General features: G+C 44.5%; 1 protein-coding gene across 6 annotated transcripts in view; it reads right to left on the bottom strand.

Annotated features, from left to right (window-relative positions):
* RPTOR (regulatory associated protein of MTOR complex 1) overlaps window positions 1-21925 on the bottom strand; it is a 306816-nt gene that overhangs the window by 202017 nt on the left and 82874 nt on the right. For all 6 annotated transcript variants that reach the window (XM_075904085.2, XM_075904088.2, XM_075904089.2 and 3 more), the window contains exon 4: window positions 7902-8060. In XM_075904085.2, the coding sequence (XP_075760200.1) occupies window positions 7902-8060 (159 nt within the window). The remainder of the gene's footprint in view (window positions 1-7901; window positions 8061-21925) is intronic.

Raw genomic sequence — 21925 nt, 5'->3', positions numbered from 1 at the left:
CCCGCTAAATCGAACACTGAGGGCGGCTCCAGTCAGCACCGGTACTCCTCACTCCAGTCACGAGGAATAAGGGAAGCCAACAGGAGCCTTTGCTCCTGCCAAGCTCGGCTTAAGATAAGCTGACTCCAGCTACATATTTTACGCAGCTGGAGATGCACATCTTATCCTGACCGTCCAGGTCCAGTGTAGATCTGGCCTAAATCCCCTCCCAACAATCTGGTGAGCTGCCAGCAGGGGGAGTCCAACAAGACCTGTGACCGTGGGCAATTTTCCAATACACCACCAAAACAAGGGTGGCAGATACGCACACAGGTTTGGACACTTAATCTTCGCTGCAAAAGACAAAATGCCAGTGCAAATTTTCCAAGCTAAAATTCTGAAATATTAACCAAGTGATTGCTTCCCTCCTATTAAACTGACATCTCCAAAGAAATGAGGTATTTGGCAACAAATTTTAAGCTCTAGAAAACACCAGTTCATTATTTAGCATCTTATCAGAATCTAGTCTGTGGTAAACAACAGCAGAAAGGTCAAAGACACCTGGGAGGTGAGAAAAGTAGATACCAAACACAATTAAAGCCTGAAAGTAGTACATCCTGATGAAAGAGCCAAGACATGGTGTATTTTCTCAGATTATCTACCTTCTTTCCCACTGGTAGTTTTCCAACTCTAAGTTTCCCCAATTTTTTCCTTCACATTATATTCTCCTCCTTCCCCACCCCAAGCTTAAGGCTTCAACCTTACTATTCTTCTTGGCAAAAAAGGAAGCTTTTCTTAGAAGCTTCCCGGAAAGGGCCTTTAGCTAGGAACGAAGGCATTCCACCAAACATCCCACCGCTTGTAACACCCTCCACTCGTCAGGTTCTCCGGCTCCACAACAAGCATCCAGGAGTCAAACTTTGATTTCCCACATGGTAATGCCGAGTACTAGCCCTATGCCTACAGCGCAATGTCAGTGCAGGGCCACTAGCCATAGCCCGGGCAGATCAAATCATTGTGCAAACCAGGGTGACCACCCCCATGGGGCTAGAACTTTTGCACGACGCAGGCTGCATTTCTGAAGCTTTGCGAGCAGCCTGTTCTGACCCTCCAGCATAAAGACACATGCATGAGGACACGGGAAGGGTGGCCTACAAATGTGTGGCTATCGCTGTCAGGAAGCTGGCTACCCCAGGCTGCTACAAGTCTGCACCAGTTCAGCCTTCGAAAGCTGACTGCGGGTAAAGTGGTGGCAGAGGTTTTTTAAGGCAACTGGGTATGTGGTTTACCCCACGATGGTGGGCATAAAAGATATTCCTGAAATAGGAACTGCTGGCTTTGAGAGAATGGCATTTCCCAACTGTGCTGTGGCTGCTAAGGAAACTTGTGCCCACTGTCTGCCTTCCTCAGGGAGCACGAGTATGTAAACTGGAAAAGGCACTGTGCCATTGTTACGCAGCCCCTTGTGGACCACAGAGGATTTATGATCAATGCCGGCTACACTGGAAAATGCATGAGGCCAGGATTTTTTGCTGATCAGGAGTGTATGGACAGCGGGGCACTGTTCCTACCAAACGATATGGTTCTAAGCTCTGTTACTCCCTTCCTCCCCCCCGTTACCCTGGAGGATTCCACACACTCACTTTTTGCCTTGGCTTATGAAACTGTACCCTGATTTCAGACACCTTGTAAAAGATGGTTGAATTACTCTCTCAGGACGTGCAGGATGGCTGTTCATTGTGCATTTAGCAGACAGGAATGCCACTAGTGCTATTCAGAGACCTCTTTGGATTCCAAAGCCATCAATGCCCGCCACAGCACTGTGGCTTGCTGTGCTCTACACAATCTCTGTGAAGACAAAAATCAGCCTCTTCCCCCCGAATGACTCACAGCAATGAGGGGCTGTTGAATCAGGACAGTCCGCCAGACAGTCCATCTGCCACCTCTGGAGATAGCTGAACTTGGGCAACAGTCAGGGACACTTTGCACACTCACCTTATGGACTTGAATAGCCCCATGGGACAAGGGGAACAGCACCTTGGGAACATGCTTGTGAGGACAGTGGGGAGAGCTCATTGATGACATGTGAGTTCAGTGTTTGAGGAGGAGTGTGGAGTTCAGTGCCACGCAATATACTTATGAACAGGGCTCGTCAAGCCGCAGCGAGCCCTGCTAGCCAGCCGTGCGGTTCGGTGCGCTACACATGCGCTGACCGCGCTGTGCGGCTGTGCCAGCTTGTAATCTACTCGCCACGGGCAAGTAGATTACATTAATTGTCAAGCCCTGCATATATGCATGAATGACATGACTATGTATGGAGGGGGAGACTTATTCATGGTATGGACTGATGTAAGGAAGTGACTGAAGTATGAATTGCTATAGCTACGTGTGCAAAGACTATCCCACTATATACAGTCTTAATTTTCCCTCATCATATGCTTACAATGTGTCTGGAGGTGTGTCCAGGAAAATAATAAAGGTATGTTGTAAAGCAACGATACCAACAACCATTCCTGATGAAATAAAAAGCTTTATAAACGTGTACTAGAGAAGTACAACACTCCCTAGCCAGCCAACCCTCATTACCACACTGTACCAACAGAATCTTACAGGAAACCCAAACAAAACCAAGTGCAAACAAATGCAAACAGTGCAAGCATGTGGAAGACACAACCCCCTACTATGCCATGTCCCCGGTCACTCGGTCCCTTTTCTTTCTTTCCCCATTTGCCTAGGAGGTGGGGTGAAGGTACCCACATGGGAAGCGTTACTATGGAGGGCTGCAGGGGGCTGCCCATATGCTCATGGGTCATGTCTGTGTATTCCATCAGCATTGGCGTCTTCCGAGCGGTTTCTGGACTGCAGCACAAGGTAGGTGCACTCAGGTTGTGGTGCGGGTGATGCGGCAGGATTCTTGCAGTCATTAGCGGCCTATGCTGCTCTCACAGTTCTTTCCGCTGAGCTTGGTCTTCCTCCCTGTTCTCAAGCTCTGCAGCCATCGTGAGTCCTTCATCCTGCCTCTTGCCATGCTGTCCTCCAGCTGCACGTTCCGCTGCCTTCGATACAGGGCCTGCTTGGTGGCCCTCTCCGAAACATCAACCACAAGTTCATCTAGGAAACGCTTCCTCTTGGAATCGTCAGAGCAGGTCCAGCAGCCTGGGCTACTGTGGAGATGCTGCCGCCAGTAGAGGTTGAGGGGCCTGGAACTGGGCAAGACACAAAGGGATATTGTCTCAAATAACTCAGTGCCGGGGCATAGAAAAAAAATCCATGCGTAATTACAAGGACATAAAATGATACTTTCACAAACTGAACTTCAGTATAATGAGCGAGGGAGTGTCAGACCACAGACGCTCCTGGACACACCTCCAGACACAATTGTTTAAAAAACCAGTTTGGATTTGTAACTATTGTAGAAAATGGCAGAACTACTTAGGCTTTGGGGGGAGACAACAGTGGCCATGCTACAAAAGTTTTTTCCAGCCGTTCAGGCCTTCCATGATTTGGGAGACAGAACACTTCTTGTAACGCCCAGTTGGCCATGGATGTGTTACTCCACGCTGATGGGAAATCTGCAGTTTACACAATCTTAAGTTTTCAAATGTGTAGTAACTGAACAGTATATTGATGAACAGGATGAGCTGATCAGCTACTGAGGTATTCCTGGCAAATGCAGCCTTCCCTGAAACGTGACTACCTATCTGTAACCTTCCCCCTCCCCATACATTTCTGGACAAAGTTTCCAACTCCAACCATATTTGGGACCATTCTGTCACCTATGGACTTCCTCAGACTGAAACAGACCAGCTTTGTAAACTGGAGCACGTTTCCACCTACTCTAGACCCATTCCCTGTTTCCAGATGGCTTGATAGACAAGAGAGTGGTTACAGAGTGCCACACTTGCAGGCATGTCAATGGAAGGTTATTATCCCTGAAGAAACAGAAATGGCGCTAGCAAAAATCCATGCCTTTCCAGTAACTATACACTTTAAAGGTGTTCTTTACTGCTTGCATTTCCCTGCTGTCACTTTGAATGTCATGCGGCCCCGAGGCAGAGAGAAGAGGACTGCAAAGCACTGACATACAATCTGCCGTTAGCAGAGACACAACAGCGCCTCTCAACTTTTGCACGGATTCCTAGAGTAGAAATCCCACCCATTATTGTGTTAACAAGCATTGAAAAGGAGCCAGATACTTACCGGGCTCAGGATTGGCTTCTGTCATCTCCGCTTCAGGCGGCTTCTCAGGGGAGCCCCAAATGGCTCCTTCAAGGATAGGCCCAGAACGTGCTGCTCCTGCTCCAAAGCTGCCTTAGGTCAAGTTCCAGCAACAGAATGACAACACCGTCCCCCTCCGGTGCCTGCTGCTGGCTCCCATCAGTCCCCATGATGGATTCTGAGGCAAGCGGGGCACCAGCTGACCAGGTCATGACCATCACCGTTGGCTCCATGCTGAGCACAATGCCAGCACCCAATTCAACTCCTCAAAAAATGGGCATGTCATTGGCAAGTTGCCTGAGGGCTGGGTCTAGTCCCTGGTTTTCTGGTATTCACTGGGGAGCTGCGGCATCTGCTCCCTGCTCTGGCCACCAGGCTAGTAAATATGTAAAGCTGCTAACGTCTTCGCTCTTTGCATGTGCATAGACATTCCAATAATCTCACAAAGCCCCCGTTTTGCTGACCTTGCACCAGAGATTTGCCGAAATCTGGCTGTGCTCCCTCCCATGACCATGAAGCAGTGTACTCTGCAAAAGCTCTCTGCTGGCTAGGCTCTGCAAACAGAAGGATCTCGTGGGGCATTGGCAGCCGAGAGGTCAGGAGGTAAGAGAAGGGTTAACTGTGGCTCACTGAGCTGTAGCTTCTGTTCTCACTGGAACCTCCTGGAGAGTCTTGGGACAGAGGACAAAGGAAGCTGGCCCATGGAATTGAAAGCCACCCCTGCCATCTGGCTTCCCGCCATTCCTGCTGTCCTGTCCTGCATGGTAATCAGAACCACAGCAACATGCAAGGGGCAGCCAGGGTGAGTGAGTGTCCTCTGAGATGTAAGATGTTTGGCAAGACTGTCTACAGGCAGGGTTGGCAACAGACTCAGCCGGGCCTTGTGCAACCGGAGGGAGTGGGGGGGAAGGGGGGAGAAGAGTCTTGGCTTCACCCTCTGGAAGGGGTAGAATCTTGTGCTAAAGAGGTGGGGCTAGGGGCAACCAGCCCTCAGCATTGACCAGACTGCACCACATTGGTCTCCAATGGTGATTTAAAGAGCCCAGAGATCCAGGCCCTTTTAAATCTCCAGACCCCAGGGCAACTACCACTTTTAACCTTCCACCCATCTCCACACTGGCAGCCCTGTTCACAGGCCACTTACTGGTAAGGTACTTTGTGCTTACAATGTCAGCAGATTTATTTTACAGGAGGGAAAATGAGAAGAAAGAATTAAATGTGAATAAATATGGTCCACAAATGTTGGACAAAGTCCCCAAATTATAGTTTTCTTCTATCACTGGATACGCAGGTGTATTCCATAAGTACCAATACCACCTCTTTGCAACCTGAACTTCAGTATACTGCAGTTACATAGCAGTTTTAGGAGTAATTTTCGTACAGTGCTTAAGAAGATATATTAGCATTATAATAATATGTATTTTAAGAGGTTCTCAGTCAAAGGGATCTTCATATCATACTATTTCTGACCCGTTAATGTGATTTTAAAAGATCAACAGTAGATTTCAGTCCATCTGCTGTTTCAGCCCTGGGGTGTCTATATGTTGCGCTTCTTTAGTTACTACCGAGTCCTAAAACTCACATCTTTACAAATCCTCTGTGAAAATTACTGACTCTCTCTAATTTATCATCTTTTCCCAAAATCTTCCTTTGTATACAGGAGTGGGCTGAGTCACTTGGCTGCCTTCCCTTCCAAAGCCAGACAATGTTTGGTAATGGATTGCAAAAAGGCTATTACATTTCAACCTCCTTTATGCAGATCAAATCTTTTCACCCTCGACTGGACCATAAATCAGAAGTGGCCTCTCCTAATCACCAGTGAAGTCCTTATCAGATTACAGCAGCTGAGACAGGAAGCAAATTGGTAAATACCAGTCAGTTCTTAAATATGCTTTTGGCATAACACGTAAACTTCATTGAGCAATAATTTCATCCTCCTGCATGTGTAACACATTCTGCCCGACATTATTTGTCTTATTTATTACCCATTGCCCATTAAGTAAGAAGAAGGTCACCGCTATTTGTTCTTACACCACATTCCACTTTCAAATGAGTTGTTTAAAATGGTGGGATAATCAAGCCTCCAATTTAGATACACTGGAAAAAAAAATTTATTCCCCTCCTGCCCCAATTCTCTCCTCTCAGGGCTGGATTCATTTTCGGTTGCAACCTAACCAAGGGTTTGAGAAGAATGCAGTATTGCTCTTGGTACAAATCAAAAACTAACACAGAACCAAGTGATATAAAAACAGGAGTAAGTTCTTCCTCCACTGGAAACAGTTTCCAGCTACTAACACTAAGGGCACGTCTAGACTACGTGCACCTACCGAAAGAAGATATGCAAATTTGGCTCAAATTTGCATATCTTCTGGGGGGGTTTCCCCCGGAAGAGGCTTTTCTGATATTTGGCCCGAATACATAGGGCTAAATATCAGAAAACCCCCCTCTTTCAGAAGCCCCCTGAAACCTTCTTTTAGGAGGAATAAGGGGGCTTCCGAAAGAGGGGGGGTTTCCGATATTTGATCCCGTGTAGACAGACCAAATATTGGAAAAGCCTCTTCCAGGGAAAAAAAATGGAAGGTATGCAAATTTGAGCCAAACTTGCATATCTTCTTTCGGAAGCCACGCAATCTAGATGTAAGTCCAGTTTGCAACTGTACCATGACAGTAAATATACAATGGAATAAAACTGTTCTCCATTTACACTTTAAAGGTGCTAAATGCATGAATTAAAAGGGAGGCAAAGTACATTCAATTTAATTAGCCATAATTATAAGCCGCAGTGTAACAGAGTAGCAGTTTCTGTATTAATATGTAACACAGACAGCTGTACAAATACTCAGTTACACCAATCTTACTGTCTTCAGTAAAAGTGACAAAGCCTTAATAGAAGAGTTGCCAATTACATTGTACTCCCTAGTATAATAATACTCTGAACTTTAAAACTGGGAACAAAGAATATTTTATTGTCTCATATTACGCTAGTACAATGCGTGAACAATAGCTATTCCGGGTTAGTTGGCAGTCTCAACATAAAACTCCATCTTAAAACGCCAGTGACATAAGGCAGAGATGCCAAGCATCAGAGAAGAGATACATCTAGAACCCTGCGTGGATACAAAATTGGTATCCATATCAGCATCTGCTTCCTCAAAAATGAGCCACGGATATCCGCACACGTGAATGCAATTATCCATGAATATAAAGCAGATATCCGCAAATTTGTATGGCTCTAGATTAAAAAAAAAATCTATATGCGTATCATATCTGTAAAAATGAACCACAGATATCTGCGAATGCAGATACCCCCTGTTATCAAGTGGATAGCCTTGGATTTGTAGGGCTCTAGACACAGCTTCTGCTCCAAATCTGGCAGGAGGTAGGTGTGCAACCACAGAAGGAAAGTAGAAGGACTTAGGTATAGGTGGCACCTTTAATTACTGTGCAATGTTCTCTCTGACTATTTTAAGAATGGCATTAACAAAGGCTCAGAGAGAGCAAGTGCTTAGCACTTCTCAGGTGGAGGGACAAGATGCCTTTCTGACAAAAGAACTTTGAGTGTGGATAAGGAAAGAGAAATGTCAGTTCTGGAACCAAACTTCCACAAAGTCATTTTAATTTCTAAAGGGTAATTTGCTCCTTTACAAACAGTAACAGATTTCACTCTGTGCGGTTCCTTTTAAGTAAGCATCTAGCGGACGCACCTTGTTGAAGACCCAGATCTCCCCATTCACTGTCGGCCTGGGAACCCCATGCCCATTGTAGTGAAAGAGGACCCTCTCTTCCTTGGCATTTCGACGCAGTGATGTACACAGTTTCTTAACTTCATCCACAGTAGGATCGAGGCTCTGCTTGTACCGGGCCTGGTGATATAAAAAATAAGTTAAATAGTGTTAATTGCATGCATGTGCATACTGGAGATGCATAGAAGCATACACCCATCAATACACAGGAAACAGTATATTATATACAACACTTGACAGAATTGACAATATTCAGTCTTGCACTACTGACACATTTACCCTCAGCTATGACAGATATTGTTTATAGCCCCGAAAGGCCCAAAGCATCTGTGTAGAACAATTATTTTAAGTAACTATTTAAATATTTTTAAATTATTTTTCCTCTCTTCTGAGCTCTGTACAGATGGACTCTTGGCACAAAGACACTTCTCTTTACTACTGGATAGATATACAAATAGCCCCAATAAAAAACTACAAACATCTAAAATAGTGGGTTTCAATCATTTTTCACCTGAGCGCTAAAATCCTCCCACTGCTTCATGCTAGACCCACAATGCTTTGCCAATACGAAAGGATTGAGGGATCGAGGCCACAGCAAGAACCCATAACTGGTATGGGTTAGAAGACTGCTGGGCACTGTGTGGATATAGCATGACGAGTCAAGGACTGATCTTGGGATCAAGGTGTGCTGATAGCCTGGAAAACCCTGGCCAAGAGAGGAGAGTTTCTTCCTCTCAAACACAACACTTAACTGCCACAAGGTTAGGAAAACAAGGAAACTGGAAGGAGGTTCCAGCAGGACAGGATTGAGCACAGGGGCACAACAGATATTGATAAAGGAGCTGTCTTCTCTCCCTCCACCCATTACAATTACCGGGTTGCACTGCTCTTAGGACTGTGTGTGCAATGCAGGTAACTCTCAATAAAACTATCCCAAAACTCATAATAAAATCCTTAGGCATCCCTCTCCCATTGTGTAGTCTTTACATACAGGTATAAGACACTGGCAGTGCCATTTTCAATCATTTCCATGCTGAAAAATCTGTAGCAACATGCCAAAGACATTTTGCATAAAGGGAAGAGGGAAACAGCTAAGGATTGCACACACGGCAGGGTAGGGTTGGGGGCCAAGTATATTACTTCAGTAACTGTGTAGACAGATGAGATTGTAAAGAAAGTGTTCTCAGATATGAAAGTTTTTGCCGGAAAAAAATATGCCCCGCAATAAAGGTCAGAAAAATAGCTGTATTGTGGCAATAGTTTGGCCTAAATATAATGAAGCTATACAAAAGTTCAGCAATAGCTTCATTTTAAATTATGCAGGTTTCTCCATCACAACAACTCATTAACATAAGCAATTCTACAAGGTTAGAAATGCCACTGGGTCTCAAAACAGTTCTCTACTTCTTTGCACATATGAAAGGCTATGCTAGAAGAATGCTAAAGTAAATTATAGTCACTTTAAAGATCAGCTAGTGGCCAGGACATGCTAAAAGAGGTTAAATAAACCTGATGAATTAGGAGAGAGTAATCTAATGCCTGCAATTCAGCTAGCACCAGATAACTATATTCACCATTAACTCAGGCAAACTTTTCCAACAGATACGTCAAAGTTCTAATCTACTATTACACCACAGTGTTTCATGGAGATGGCCACCTAACTTTTAGCTATGAACATCAGCCTTCAGGTTATCCCGAAATCCATGCATTTCAGGCCTAATGAATGAGGCATATGCGCTAAGGGCTTTATTAATAAATTTATTCAATATTTTACATTAAAATTACATATCACAGACATCTAAGTAAACATGTCCAGCAATCCTCTACATGGAAAGTGCCTTGCTCCTCACACTGAAAGTGATAAGAACAAATGCCTTTTAATTGCCCTTTGGAAAGGCAAGAGTCTTGGTCTCTCCCAGATCCTTCAGAACAAAAGTACCCAAGGGACTAGAAATCCAGCACCACAATGGCCTCAAGAACTAAAGATGCTCTATTGCAGCAGAGAAGAACCGCACCCAGAACAAGCTTTAATACACACAACACACTTGCGACTTTAGACTATGCACTTCACAGTTCTGTAAGATACAAAGACGATTCAATCATCTTGATCTATTAAACGGTTTCTAGAACAACGCCCAGAAAAGCACTTTGTTTTACGGTTTTTGTACCTTTATTCAAAAGACGGCTAATGAGAACCATGATAACTTGGTTTTAATGTTTCTCAATTAACCCTTGTCACTTCAAGCCAAACAGCACAAAGAATGCCTTGCAGAACCTGGCCTCAGCCCTTTAAGAGACATTCCTGAGTGGTGGGCCAAGAGCAGTCACTACAATGAGGCGGGGGCCCTGTTCTGCCACACATGATGTTCTTTAGGAGCTTCCTCGCTAGTCAAAGGCAAGGGAAGACATTAGCCTCAGCACTGGCTTCTTACTTACTCCTCTCTTTCTCTCTCTCTCTCTCTCCACTTACAGTGTTATGATGAAGGTGCTGATTTGCAAAATGTGCATCTTAAATCATATTCTGCCTGCTGGCACCTTTACAAGACACTATAACCAGGGCCCTCAAGTATTGGGTAATTTTTCAATTCCCACTTTTTTTCTGTTTTTTTGAGAACTTGCTCATTGAAATATCCCTCACGTCCTTTTAGCATAAATATTCAGTACTGCTCACAATTAATGAAGGTGAATGCATACTTTAAAACAAAAGTCTGCAGATCTACAGAGCTGAGACAAACATATCATTTACACATTCATAAACACCGGGCTGCACGGGGGTGGGGAGCAGAGGCTGCAAAGGAACGGATCAACGCCTATCTGTCAGCCAAGGACTTTCCGTATCAGTCTACTTAGCTCATTCTGATGCACATTACAGCAAGACAATACCTATTAGTTTTACCCATGATGAGAAAAATAACCAGCCATTTGTTCTGTGTTTTTGATAAAGCTTTAAGATCTTATTCAGTGATATGGAAGAGAATCAAGAAAACAAACCATATAACAACTAGAAGGAAAGTCCAGCTTTTTATTATTTCACGGAGGGGTGGTGGTAGTCTAGGGGTGGTAAGTGTGGGGGAGTTAACATTCATAATAAGATGATCATTGCATCTGTTTCTCTTTCCAGAATTGCTGCTGCAAAGTCTGCGGAGGGGAGAGCGCGCAGGGGAACGGAGAGTACTATGAAGACACCAGATTGTTTTTTTTACTTATAGTTATTTTACCAGATGTTAGCTTGCCAAAGCGAGTTCTCTAAAATACGTGCACAGCTGGTGTGCGGGATTGGTGACAGCTCAAATCTTGTAAAACAGTAAATAAGGATACAGGGATCCAGACCGAAAATACTTATCACTCATTTAACGAAACTGCAGCTTAACGACCCCTTTCCAACAAATGCCCTCCTGCATCTTGATTGCTGTGTCTCTTTAGACACAGGCATCACTATTTCTATGACATCTTGCCTCTACTGCCTGCAATGTATTCTGTTCTCCAAGAAGGAATATTTTAAACTCGGAGGAAAGCACCATTTAGGGAATGAAGGAAGGGCTGAGACCGAAGCATTTTCTGTTGAAGCCCATCCTATAAACCAGAAATATTTCATAACGCATGCCCATTTCTATGCTAAGGAAAAGAAAACAGAGTCCTCCTCTCTCCCCACAAGACAAGACATTAAGAGGGAAGCACAATCTGCAGTTTTGTAGCCTACAAGGCAGACCCGTACGCTGTGTGGTGGATGTGATCTCCTTCGCCAAACCATACGTGTTAGAAACAGCAAGAAGCTACAGTTCGCATGGAACAAAGTTAAGTTCATGAACAAAACTGTATACATCTTTCATAAAACTTCAGTGAGAGCCAGCTTTATAGTGACTGTAGACAACAGGTTATCCATGGGTAGGAACTGAAAGACCACTTTCCTCAGGATATGGACACCTACACGGATGGTCAAGTGGTTAACCACAAAATTACCTGTGAATGCTGTATGCAAGTACAAGTGGCTTTGTTACAAGTGCAATTTACAGCGCGGTAAAGCACCAGTGTGCGCCTGGCACCAGCACTAGGAGCTGTGCTCCCAGCACTGCTAGCTCCTCCCCTCGTGGCGCGGGTGTACATCGAGTACCGAGAGATCTCTCTCCCAGCGCTCGGGTCGTGGCCACACATTCCATTTGAAGCTCTGCCCAGCACACTTGCTTCACAACTATCAATTTTATAGCCTGCAAATTTGCAGCTTATAAGTTCACAGCCATTGCCCTCTTCTCAAAAAGATTTGCCATGGGCATTGGTATATAAAATCATGCCGCCTTTGTTTTTAACATTAAGGGGACTGAAATGCATCACTATGCATTAACCCATGGGCAGTCTTTTCTTCCAGGTAATGGGAGACTGCATTAAATTTTTGAACAAGGCTGACATACTAATTAACCTGCTGTCTAGGCACATTTGTTGAGCCTAGAATTTTACCTACACTTCTTACCAGGAAGAAGTACCTTTCTTTAACTCCTGGTTTTATTTTTAATGTCTTTTTAGTTTTTAAATCTATTTCCTTCTTGTCTCTTCCAGACCTTCAATGTTAGTTTGTGTCTCTACACAGATATTTTACAGACCTCTCTCCATGCTGCATTTTCTTTCTTAGTTCCTTACGTTACTTTTGCCTAATACAGGCTGAACCTCTCTAGTCCAGAAACTTCTGTGATCCAGAATGATTTTAGTTAGTCGATTGTTCATTTTTCATGGATGTGCCCTGTGATCCCATAACATTTGTTTACAGCCACCAGTCCTGGCTCTCACTGTTCCGTGCTGATATTTAGCTCAAATTTACCCCTAAACGTCCTCTAACAGCCTAGTAAACAGTGGAAGTGTTGGTCATGCTGCTAGACAATAACGACCTCCCCTCGTCCAGAAAATTATCTGGTTCAGAACTGGTCAGCTCCCGAGGGTGCTGGACTAGAGAGGTTCTACCTGTACATATTTGTATGGATGTTAAACATGGTAGCAACACCTCTTAAGCTAAAAACAAGTATCTGAAAAGTTTCTATCAGGCTTTAGATATCTACTACTCAGAGAGTACTTTATATTATTTGTAAAATAAAGAGTCACTAATTATTTTTAAAGTTATTGGGCCCCACTGATATTACAGTATCTGAAGACCATGCTGGCCTCTCTCTTACCTTACACTAGACTATGTTAAAAAGAGGTAAAAATAATTTTCTATTACTGTTACTGGGCACTGGCACATCTGGTACAGTTTCCTTCTTTTATAATGTTTGTTGGAATAATTTTCTTTAGTTCAGCTCAAGATGCCTTTGGCTCCTGTCACAGCTATCAGACAGGACAATCTGGATATCCATTCCTTTGCAAATGCTATCCAGTTATATCTGTCGCTCCTAGCTGACGCCGCAATTGTAGCCTTAGAGCTGTCAAAATGTCCCCCTGACATGCACTGATGAACAAGCATGAAATTGCTGAAAGTGATGTCAGTTGGCTTTACTGTGTGAATATGATTTTCCAATCACCTTAATGACCTAAAAAGCAATAACCTTGAAGAGTCCTGATCAGGACTGGCTTTCGATGGCTCTATTTACACAATCACAGCTACAAGTTTTGTTTATTTATGCAATACTATCACTCTGTAATACCCATACTCTCACACTGAGAACTGTGCATCACCTTTTATGATCAAGTCTTATTTACTCTAACTGATTAGCTTGAGATTTGATTTCAAAGCAGGAGACTGTTTAAGTTCCAGATCTCAACAGAATCTAAACATTTACACATTTTGTAGCAGAAATTGAAAATCATTCCCTCCTACCCCAAATAGTCAGCTAAAATCATCTATTCAATCTAGAGTTCTGTATTTCATGTGCTACAGCTCAAGATAGTGGAAGCATCTGACATTTAGTAAGAGATGAAGAGCCCTGCAGAGTTTTAAGTCAGACCTTGCATTCGCCACAAATCAAGCTAATCCTGATTTCTGCAGTAAGTTTCTTTAATTCTGGGGCACTGCTATACAGCAGTCTGGAAATTCCCAAATCATTTAAATTAAAAAGTTGATTTTTCAATAACCTCATTGAGAATCTGAATAATGTATTACAGTAGACTATTTTAATTTTTATTATTATTATTACTACTATGGTTGTTGTTATCCAAGTGCTGAGGAGCCCCAATCATGGACCAGGGCCCACGGTGCTAGGTGCTGTACATACATAGAACAAAGACAGTCCCTGCACCCAAAGACCTTACAATCCAAGCGTATAGACAAGAGTCAAGATGGAGCCTGACCGATGGAGTTGTACAGGGCACCAATGAGACAACTGGTCACTGTGATTAGAAGTATTATCAGTTGATTACACTGATTATTATGTGAATTTAAAATGTTAATGTTGCGTGACTCCTACACAATGATGGTTAGTTTTCGATATGCTAGTATTGACAATACACCGCATTCAAGAAGTTGCTAGGTATGCTGGAGTTTTGGCTGAGGCAAGGGGGCAATTGTAATTTCTAGCAATGAAGAAGGCACAGGAAGAAGTTTTAGACTATAAACTAAGTGCTTTAGCTGGATGTAAAGCAGAGATTTAATTAAGCATATTTTGGTTTCAAAAAACAGAGCATTTCATACTTGTTTCAGGCTGTTTGCAGATTCAGGAAGAAAACACTGTATTGTTTTACTCGTTTCATATTTTCAAAGCTATCGCCAAAGCAAAGCGGGCTAGAAATATTTTTTTTTAAAATGTTAAAAGATTGTGGAACACAGTTCTACACCCATGGTTTTATAGATACCACCAGTTACCCTGTGAAGAAGATGCCTGAAATCACATATAGACAGGCAAAAATAATTTAGAAAAAACTGCCAGCATTCCAAAAATTAACATGGCACCGGGCTGATAGAGTATGTGGTGTCTAAGCTACTATCACATATTTGTAAACATTTAGCAATTAACTTGAAAAATGTTATTGATGTATTTAGGAAAATTTGCATAAAAGTGTATCTATTTAAAGACTATTTTACTCTTTAAAATATGCTTAGATTCTAAACATCTATACTTTCTTTTACACAAGTTTACACACTCAAGTCAGTCATCCTTTGCTTCTAGTAAATGACAGCGTGCTAGTCCTCGTGACGAATCACAAAGACATTCAAAGCCAGCTTTTCAGTGTTCACAATATGTAGCCTCCATCCTGTCTGAGAAATCAGAGACTGTTTTCCCTACAGCATAAATAATTAACAAATGCAAACATATTATCTGCCATTATCTTTCATTCACAGAGGCTGTGCTGCCATTCAAAACGAAAAATATGGAGAGTTAGTCACCTGCAAAATGAATGCATTTAAACATATCAAATGTACACAGCCTTGAAAGCTTCAACGAGAAGCACAGAGTTGAGAAAGTTAGGATGGCAGTTTTAATGGCTGCAATTTGAATTAACTTTTGATTTGCATGATGCAACTATGATAATGCTCTAAGGCAGTGCACACACTATTTCAGAATGCATTTCATTACATAATACACACATATAATTTGCCCATGCTAACAAAATCACTCAAACACCCTATATGTAGCCTGATGTATCCCCAAGCAGACACACAGACTCAAGAAAACAGACTTTGCAACAGGTCCTGGAAATCAACACGTTCAGGCTTATCCGGCAGCACAATTCAAACTAGTAGGTCAGGGTCTGCAGATGCATCAAGACCATCTCGTGGCCAAGGTGTTAAAGGTTTGAAAGAACCCTCATGGACATACACTTTCACCATTCATCCATCTCCTAATAAAACCAGCAACAGCTCCATGCCATGCCATATGGCCCAGATGGAAAGGGATCTCTCAAATGTGAGGACTTCAGATGTTGCCTAGAACTAGCTCTGCAACAGTGCTGGTTTATTTATTTTAAAACAATCAGGGGAAGAAAGGCAGTAGGAAGGGAGGTTATATTCTCCATTTTACAGAGACATATTTAGGTTCAGCCTTCATAAGAAAGGACAGTAACAGGGAGCTAGTGATTTAGCAGCTTGACTACTGCCATGACAAACCAAAGCTCATCATACCACCTACATATCTGTTAGCCTATAAAGTGCTACCAGACCATTTGTTGTTTTTTCCTGTACAGACTATGGGTACGTCTAGACTACATGCCTCTGTCGCCAGAGGCATGTAGATTAGGCTACCAGACATAGGAAAATGAAGCGGCGATTTAAATAACCGCCGCTTCATTTAAATTTACATGGCTGCCGCGCTGAGCCAACAAACAGCTGATCAGCTGTTTGTCGGCTCAGCGCGATAGTCTGGACGAGCGGGTGTCGACATCAAAGGCATTTGTCGACCACCCAGGTATACCTCAGGACCTGGCATTGACTTTTGGACCTACACTATTTCAGCATCATTTCCTCTCAAGCTTTGTAAGAGGGATTTGGAGAGGTCACACCCGTTCTGCATTAATGTCAATTTCCCTTTCGGCATACCAATTGATGATTAAGCCACACAATTAATATGATTAACAGATCAAGGGAAACACTTGATGAATACCTTCAACTGGTAAAAGAGCATCCAGGAATGTAATGAGCCTTATAAAGACAGGTAGCGGTGCTCCAATCATGGCATATGCAGTAATAATGGAGCACAAGCATTCCTGCCTTTCCTCTATTACTCTGTACATTTCATGAGGGATTTCATTCCTTTAAAGGACAAATAAAACATCTGCAAGTGAAACAGCAACCTCACAAGATGAGTTTCACTGGAGAGGAAAAACCAATTCAATGGGCTCTTCAATTTCTGCACTAGTGGAAACTGTCAGAATATTTATTGGCTGCACAGAGCAACCCAGCAGTTTGGTGGATTTTTTGCACTCAAATTAGCGCTCTGCTTCAAAATCATTTGCCTAATTACATTTTTTAAAACTCTGAATAGAGTCAAAGTATAAATCCAATGCAGTCAGGAAATTCAGAGTTGCAGCAGGCCCTGTGGCATGAATCACTGTGTTATGCTCAGAGCAGCAAGAACTGCGGCAACCCAGCAGTTGTGCGACAAAGCATTGTGACTGCCACCTAGGAGATTAGATTTTGAATCATTAGCTGTGTGGGGTTCTCGAGGTGGTTCAACCCTGCCAGATGCTGAGCTCAGGGAGCTAGAGCCGTTAAACGAGAGAGTTCTGAAGGTGGCCGTTTAAGGGAAAGCGGTGTTTTGGGTTGCTAATGCTATTAATAGGACACTAGGGCAGGAAAGATTAGCCAAGGTTCCCGTCCTTGGATGGCAGTCCCTGGCACAGTGTGTGATCACAGCAACCAGGGCACGTCTTTGCTTCTTCATCAAGAAAAAATAAACCTTCAAAAAGAGAAATTTAAGGAGGGTTGGGAGACCAGATGCTGTCACCAAGTCACATGATTAAAGCCTTGATCTCCCATTTCCCTGCAACTTCAAGACCGGAATTCTGATGCCAAGAAAAGCTCCCCTCAAAGCTTTGCCTGAACGACACAGCTTTTAGCGACACAGCCTTGTCACTAAAATTTGGGCAGTGTAAATGCTGTTTGTCGGTACTTTTGCTGAAAAAAATACTTCCACCGCCTATGAGTGGAGTTCGCACTGTGGACAGGAGAGCATTCCTGCTGACAACAGCTAGGTACACAATCACTTGCCAAGGCAAAATTTTTGTCTTGGGGGGCTGAGGGTTAAGCACTGGTGAACAAAACCTGTGTCACTCAATTGGCAGTGGAGGCAAAGCCTAACACAAGTGTGTGAAGTTAGATACCAAAGGGACCAAGGAAGCCTCTAAGCAGAGAAGCTGTGCCATTTCCCATCCCAGCCCTAAACAGAAAAGCACAATAGGAAAAGCTGAAATACCTGGGAATAGTTTGGGTGAGTGGTAGAAAAGAGAGCAGCTGTAAATTAATAGCTTGGCCTTTATCAGGCCTTTGTTACTTTCTATTACTTTAATTTTACGTTATTATTGTAGGCAGAATGACAACACAAAAACTATTCATCTTCTATTACTCAGAACCCTTTGTGATCCTGTTACATTGATTTACTGGGCCTGTGTAGTCTCCAAGTGGGAAGTTATTTTGCACTGGTAATTACTTCTAGCAATGCCAAATTGACTTACCCTAGAATCTTCACATTGTATGGCACTGAGGAGACATGGGGCTTTTGGATAGATTAGGGGAGACCACTGGGGAATTTAATTATTAGAAGCAATTTCCTCAACTGTTATTAAGCTGCAGAGATCTTAACTTCCCATGGTGTCAATCTGAACAGACACAGGGAAGGAAGAAGCAGGAGCAGTTACTCTGGGAAAGAGGCGAGCTCAAGCCTCACGTAGCTTGGAGCTCACCTTTTTAAAGTGCAAGAAAGTGGGCAAAAAACACACCAAAAACAAAGCAAGGTTAAACCAGAACTACAGTTGTTCATCTATTTCTTATTTCCAGCACAGAGCGCGCCAGATGGCTTGCAGAGTGTGCACGAGACACTTGTGGTAAGTGTGACGGCGCGTTGGGGTTTTCCCGTCTCCTGCACACCCATAGTGGCACAAACAGACTGCACCAGCCAGTAGAACAGAGGGAGTTTATTGCTTCTCCAGGATACAGCACAGCACAGATGTAATCTGGTTACAGGAACTGGGGCTAGGAGGCCTCAGTGCCCCCCCTTGAGATGGGGGGTGGCTGAGCCCTATAATCCCAACCCCTCTCCCTCGCTCCTTCTCCCCTGCTTCCCAGACAGAAACTACCGCTCTCTTACAGCCCTGCTTCCCAGCCAGGGCTCCACTTCGCCGTCTTCCCATTGTTCCGCTCCCTGGGAGATAACTGGTCAGACAGGTTCCGAGCCCCCTTGCATAATGATTCATCCCCTACCCTGCTGGACAGTGCTGCAGACAGCAGAGGTCACCCACGGCCCACTGCCCAGCGTAGCAACCCCCCACTACATCACAGTAAGCAGTGTAAGAAAGAAGGGGATACAACAGATGACATCAATACGGGTGTGTCAGTGCAGATAAAATAGTGATCAACTTCTTGATGCTCATCTTTTAGAGCTTGTCATCCAAGGAACCTTTGCTCTGCCCCTAGGTCACTGTCCACAAAGCCATGCCAAAAAAACCAAGGCACCCCTTTCTTCAAAGCACTTCATCTCCATCACATCAGTAACTCAAAAAGAACAGAGATGAGATCTAGCCAGACTACACAGCTCTTCTTAAGAGACTGATCACATATAGCTTAACATTTATCTGAAGAGAAGCTTGTTGCTTCATCAAGCGTGCTAACTATTCCTGTCCTCTTTACCACGTTACATGCAGAATTGTTGTTCATGTGTTGGTCCCAGGGTATTGAAGTGACAAGGTGGGTGAGGGAGGTTTTTTTTTTTTAAAATTAACCAACGTCTGCTAGTGAGAAAGAGAAGCTTTTGGGCTTACACAGAGCTCTTGCTCTGACGAGCTGACCCAATAAAAGACATTGTCTCACCCCACCCTGCATTTTTTAACATAGGTAATGAATTCAAGCGTCCTCATCTCTTCGCAAAAGCAATGACACTAGGGTCACTGCCCAAAATGAGTAGGGTTTGAGTGCAAAAGCAATATCTGAGAGACTTAGCCTAGTCAAGTAGCTCCTTATCTGGGGCTACACACTTGCCAAGGGTCACAGCAAAGAATAGGTAACTTGCTGAAGCACAGGGTGGCAAGCAATCTCATCTCTTTAATAGACAGGCATGTAGACCACTAGAGTCAAATCTGCTAGTTGCATAATGTGAAGATTTGATGGTTGTTTGAAAGCTTATGCATTTTGGTTGATAATATAAAGTGTTCACTATGAAAATTGCTGTGTCACTGAATATCTTTACGTAAGTGTGGAATCTACCACAGGCTGACTCACAGGCCTGGGAACTAGGGATACAGGGGGTGCTGCGGCATCCACAGGCTTGCAGCCACCACTCCGGGGTACCAGAAGCTCTGATGCCTGCCCTGTGCTCAAGGTTCTGCTTCCAGCCTCATCTCAGGGAGGGTATGTCTACACTACCACCCTAGTTCGAACTAGGGTGGTTAATGTAGGCAACCGAAGTTGCAAATGAAGCCCGGGATTTGAATTTCCCGGGCTTCATTTGCATCTTTCCGGGTGCCGCTATTTTTAAATATCCGCTAGTTCGGACTCTGTGCCCGCGGCTACACGCGGCACAGACTAGGTAGTTCGGATTAGGCTTCCTATTCTGAACTATCGTTACTCCTCGTGGAACGAGGTGTACCGGTAGTTCGGAATAGGAAGCCTAATCCGAACTACCTAGTCCGTGCCGCGTGTAGCCGCGGGAACGGAGTCCGAACTAGCGGACATTTAAAAATGGCGGCACCCGGAAAGATGCAAATGAAGCCCGGGAAATTCAAATCCCGGGCTTCATTTGCAACTTCGGTTGCCTACATTAACCACCCTAGTTTGAACTAGGGTGGTAGTGTAGACATACCCGGAGGGAGTAGAGGAAGCAATGGATCTGTGGAGGATCTCAGCACCTCTACTGGACTGGCTAGTCTTGCTGAGCACATCCGGGGCAAAGGTGAGTAGTTACCACCTTGCCCATAATGAAACCTGTCCACCCACCACCCAGGAACTGCGTTGGGGAGCTGGGGTTGGGCGTAGAGCTGCAGCAGTGGCTAGAGCCAGGGCAGAGCCGGGGGCAAAATGGGAGTGGATGGCACTCCCCCCGCACCCTCATGGACCAGGCCTCACTGCTCCCTGAAAGTATGCCCCACAGTTTGGGAATCACTGCATTATTCATATGTAAGCAAGCCGCCTACAGCTCTGCCAGTGAAGCTCTATACAGATCTGCAGTGACCCCAAGAGCACCACAATGCCAGATAGCAAGGGGCCCCCGGTATGGAACAAATATTCACACAGCACCCCACAGGGTGAGAGGGGGGACAGTGGCTCTGGGCTTCCTTAGGCTCTGAGGTGGGGGCAGAAAGCTGGGGTGCAGGAACACTCCAGCTGGTGGTCTGAGCTGAGACTCGGGGTGCACAAAAAGGCTCCAAGTCAGGGCCAAAGGGTTTGCAATGTGGGAGCAGAGCTGAGGCAGGAGGTGGGGCCAAGGGTGGGACAGGAGTGTGGGATACAGGAGGTGGTTCAGCTTGTGGGCTCCAGGAGGGAGTTAGGGTGCGGGAGAAGGTTCTGATCAGGGGCAGAGGGCTGTGGTCCTGTGGGGAGAGGGTTCAGAGTGTAGGCTTCAGCCAGGACTTTACCTCAGGCTGCTCCCAGTCAATGGGCTACAGCATGCTCCCTGCCTGCCCCGCTTCCAAGTTGCTACCCCAAATGCCATGCCCAGCCCCTTGATGGGGAACTGATGTCTCTGCATGGCATGTAGTGCCCACACCCTCAGGCTCTGCCCCTGCAGCTCCCACTGGCTCAGTTTCTGGCCAGTGGGAGATGAAGGGCTGGAGCTAGGGGTGTGGTCAGCACACAGGGCTTCCTTAATCACCCCGATGACTAGTGCCCACAGGGACTTCCGCCAATCTCACAACCTCGCAGCTCCAGCCTAGCGGGCGGGAGGCCCCACGTTTCGGAGTTTGCAGCCCATGGTGTGGAGATTGGCCATGAGCCAGATGAAATGAATCAGCTGCCTAAATCTAGTCTGTAGGCCACAGGTTCCCCACTCCTGATATAAAAGGTATCTTGTAACATATCGTTTGAAACTAACAGCACACTGGTAATAGAGATCGCTTTGAAATATCTGTAACAACACGGTGTGAAATTATGGACACACTGATACTATGGTTTGGAGAATATAAACAGATCGAGGAGACAACTCCCCCCCCCCCCCCGGGGGAAATGGACAATACCTTTTCAGCTCCAGCACAAATCAAGCCAGGTGGAGCCAAGAACAATGGCATCAGAGATCACAGAAAGATCATTTGCATTACAAAATCACAGGAGACCAATGTTCACTCTAACCTTTCCCATCCATGTCTGGAATACTTTTTTTAATGTGCATTGAGACATGTGCAAACATGCACCACCATTAGAAACCAAA

The sequence above is a fragment of the Pelodiscus sinensis genome, chromosome 20 (genome assembly GCF_052426305.1).
Source record: "Pelodiscus sinensis isolate ZL-2025 chromosome 20, ASM5242630v1, whole genome shotgun sequence".
NCBI lineage: Eukaryota > Metazoa > Chordata > Testudines > Trionychidae > Pelodiscus > Pelodiscus sinensis.
Note: the sequence above shows the minus strand (reverse complement) of the source record. Positions and strands in the feature narration are given on the sequence as shown.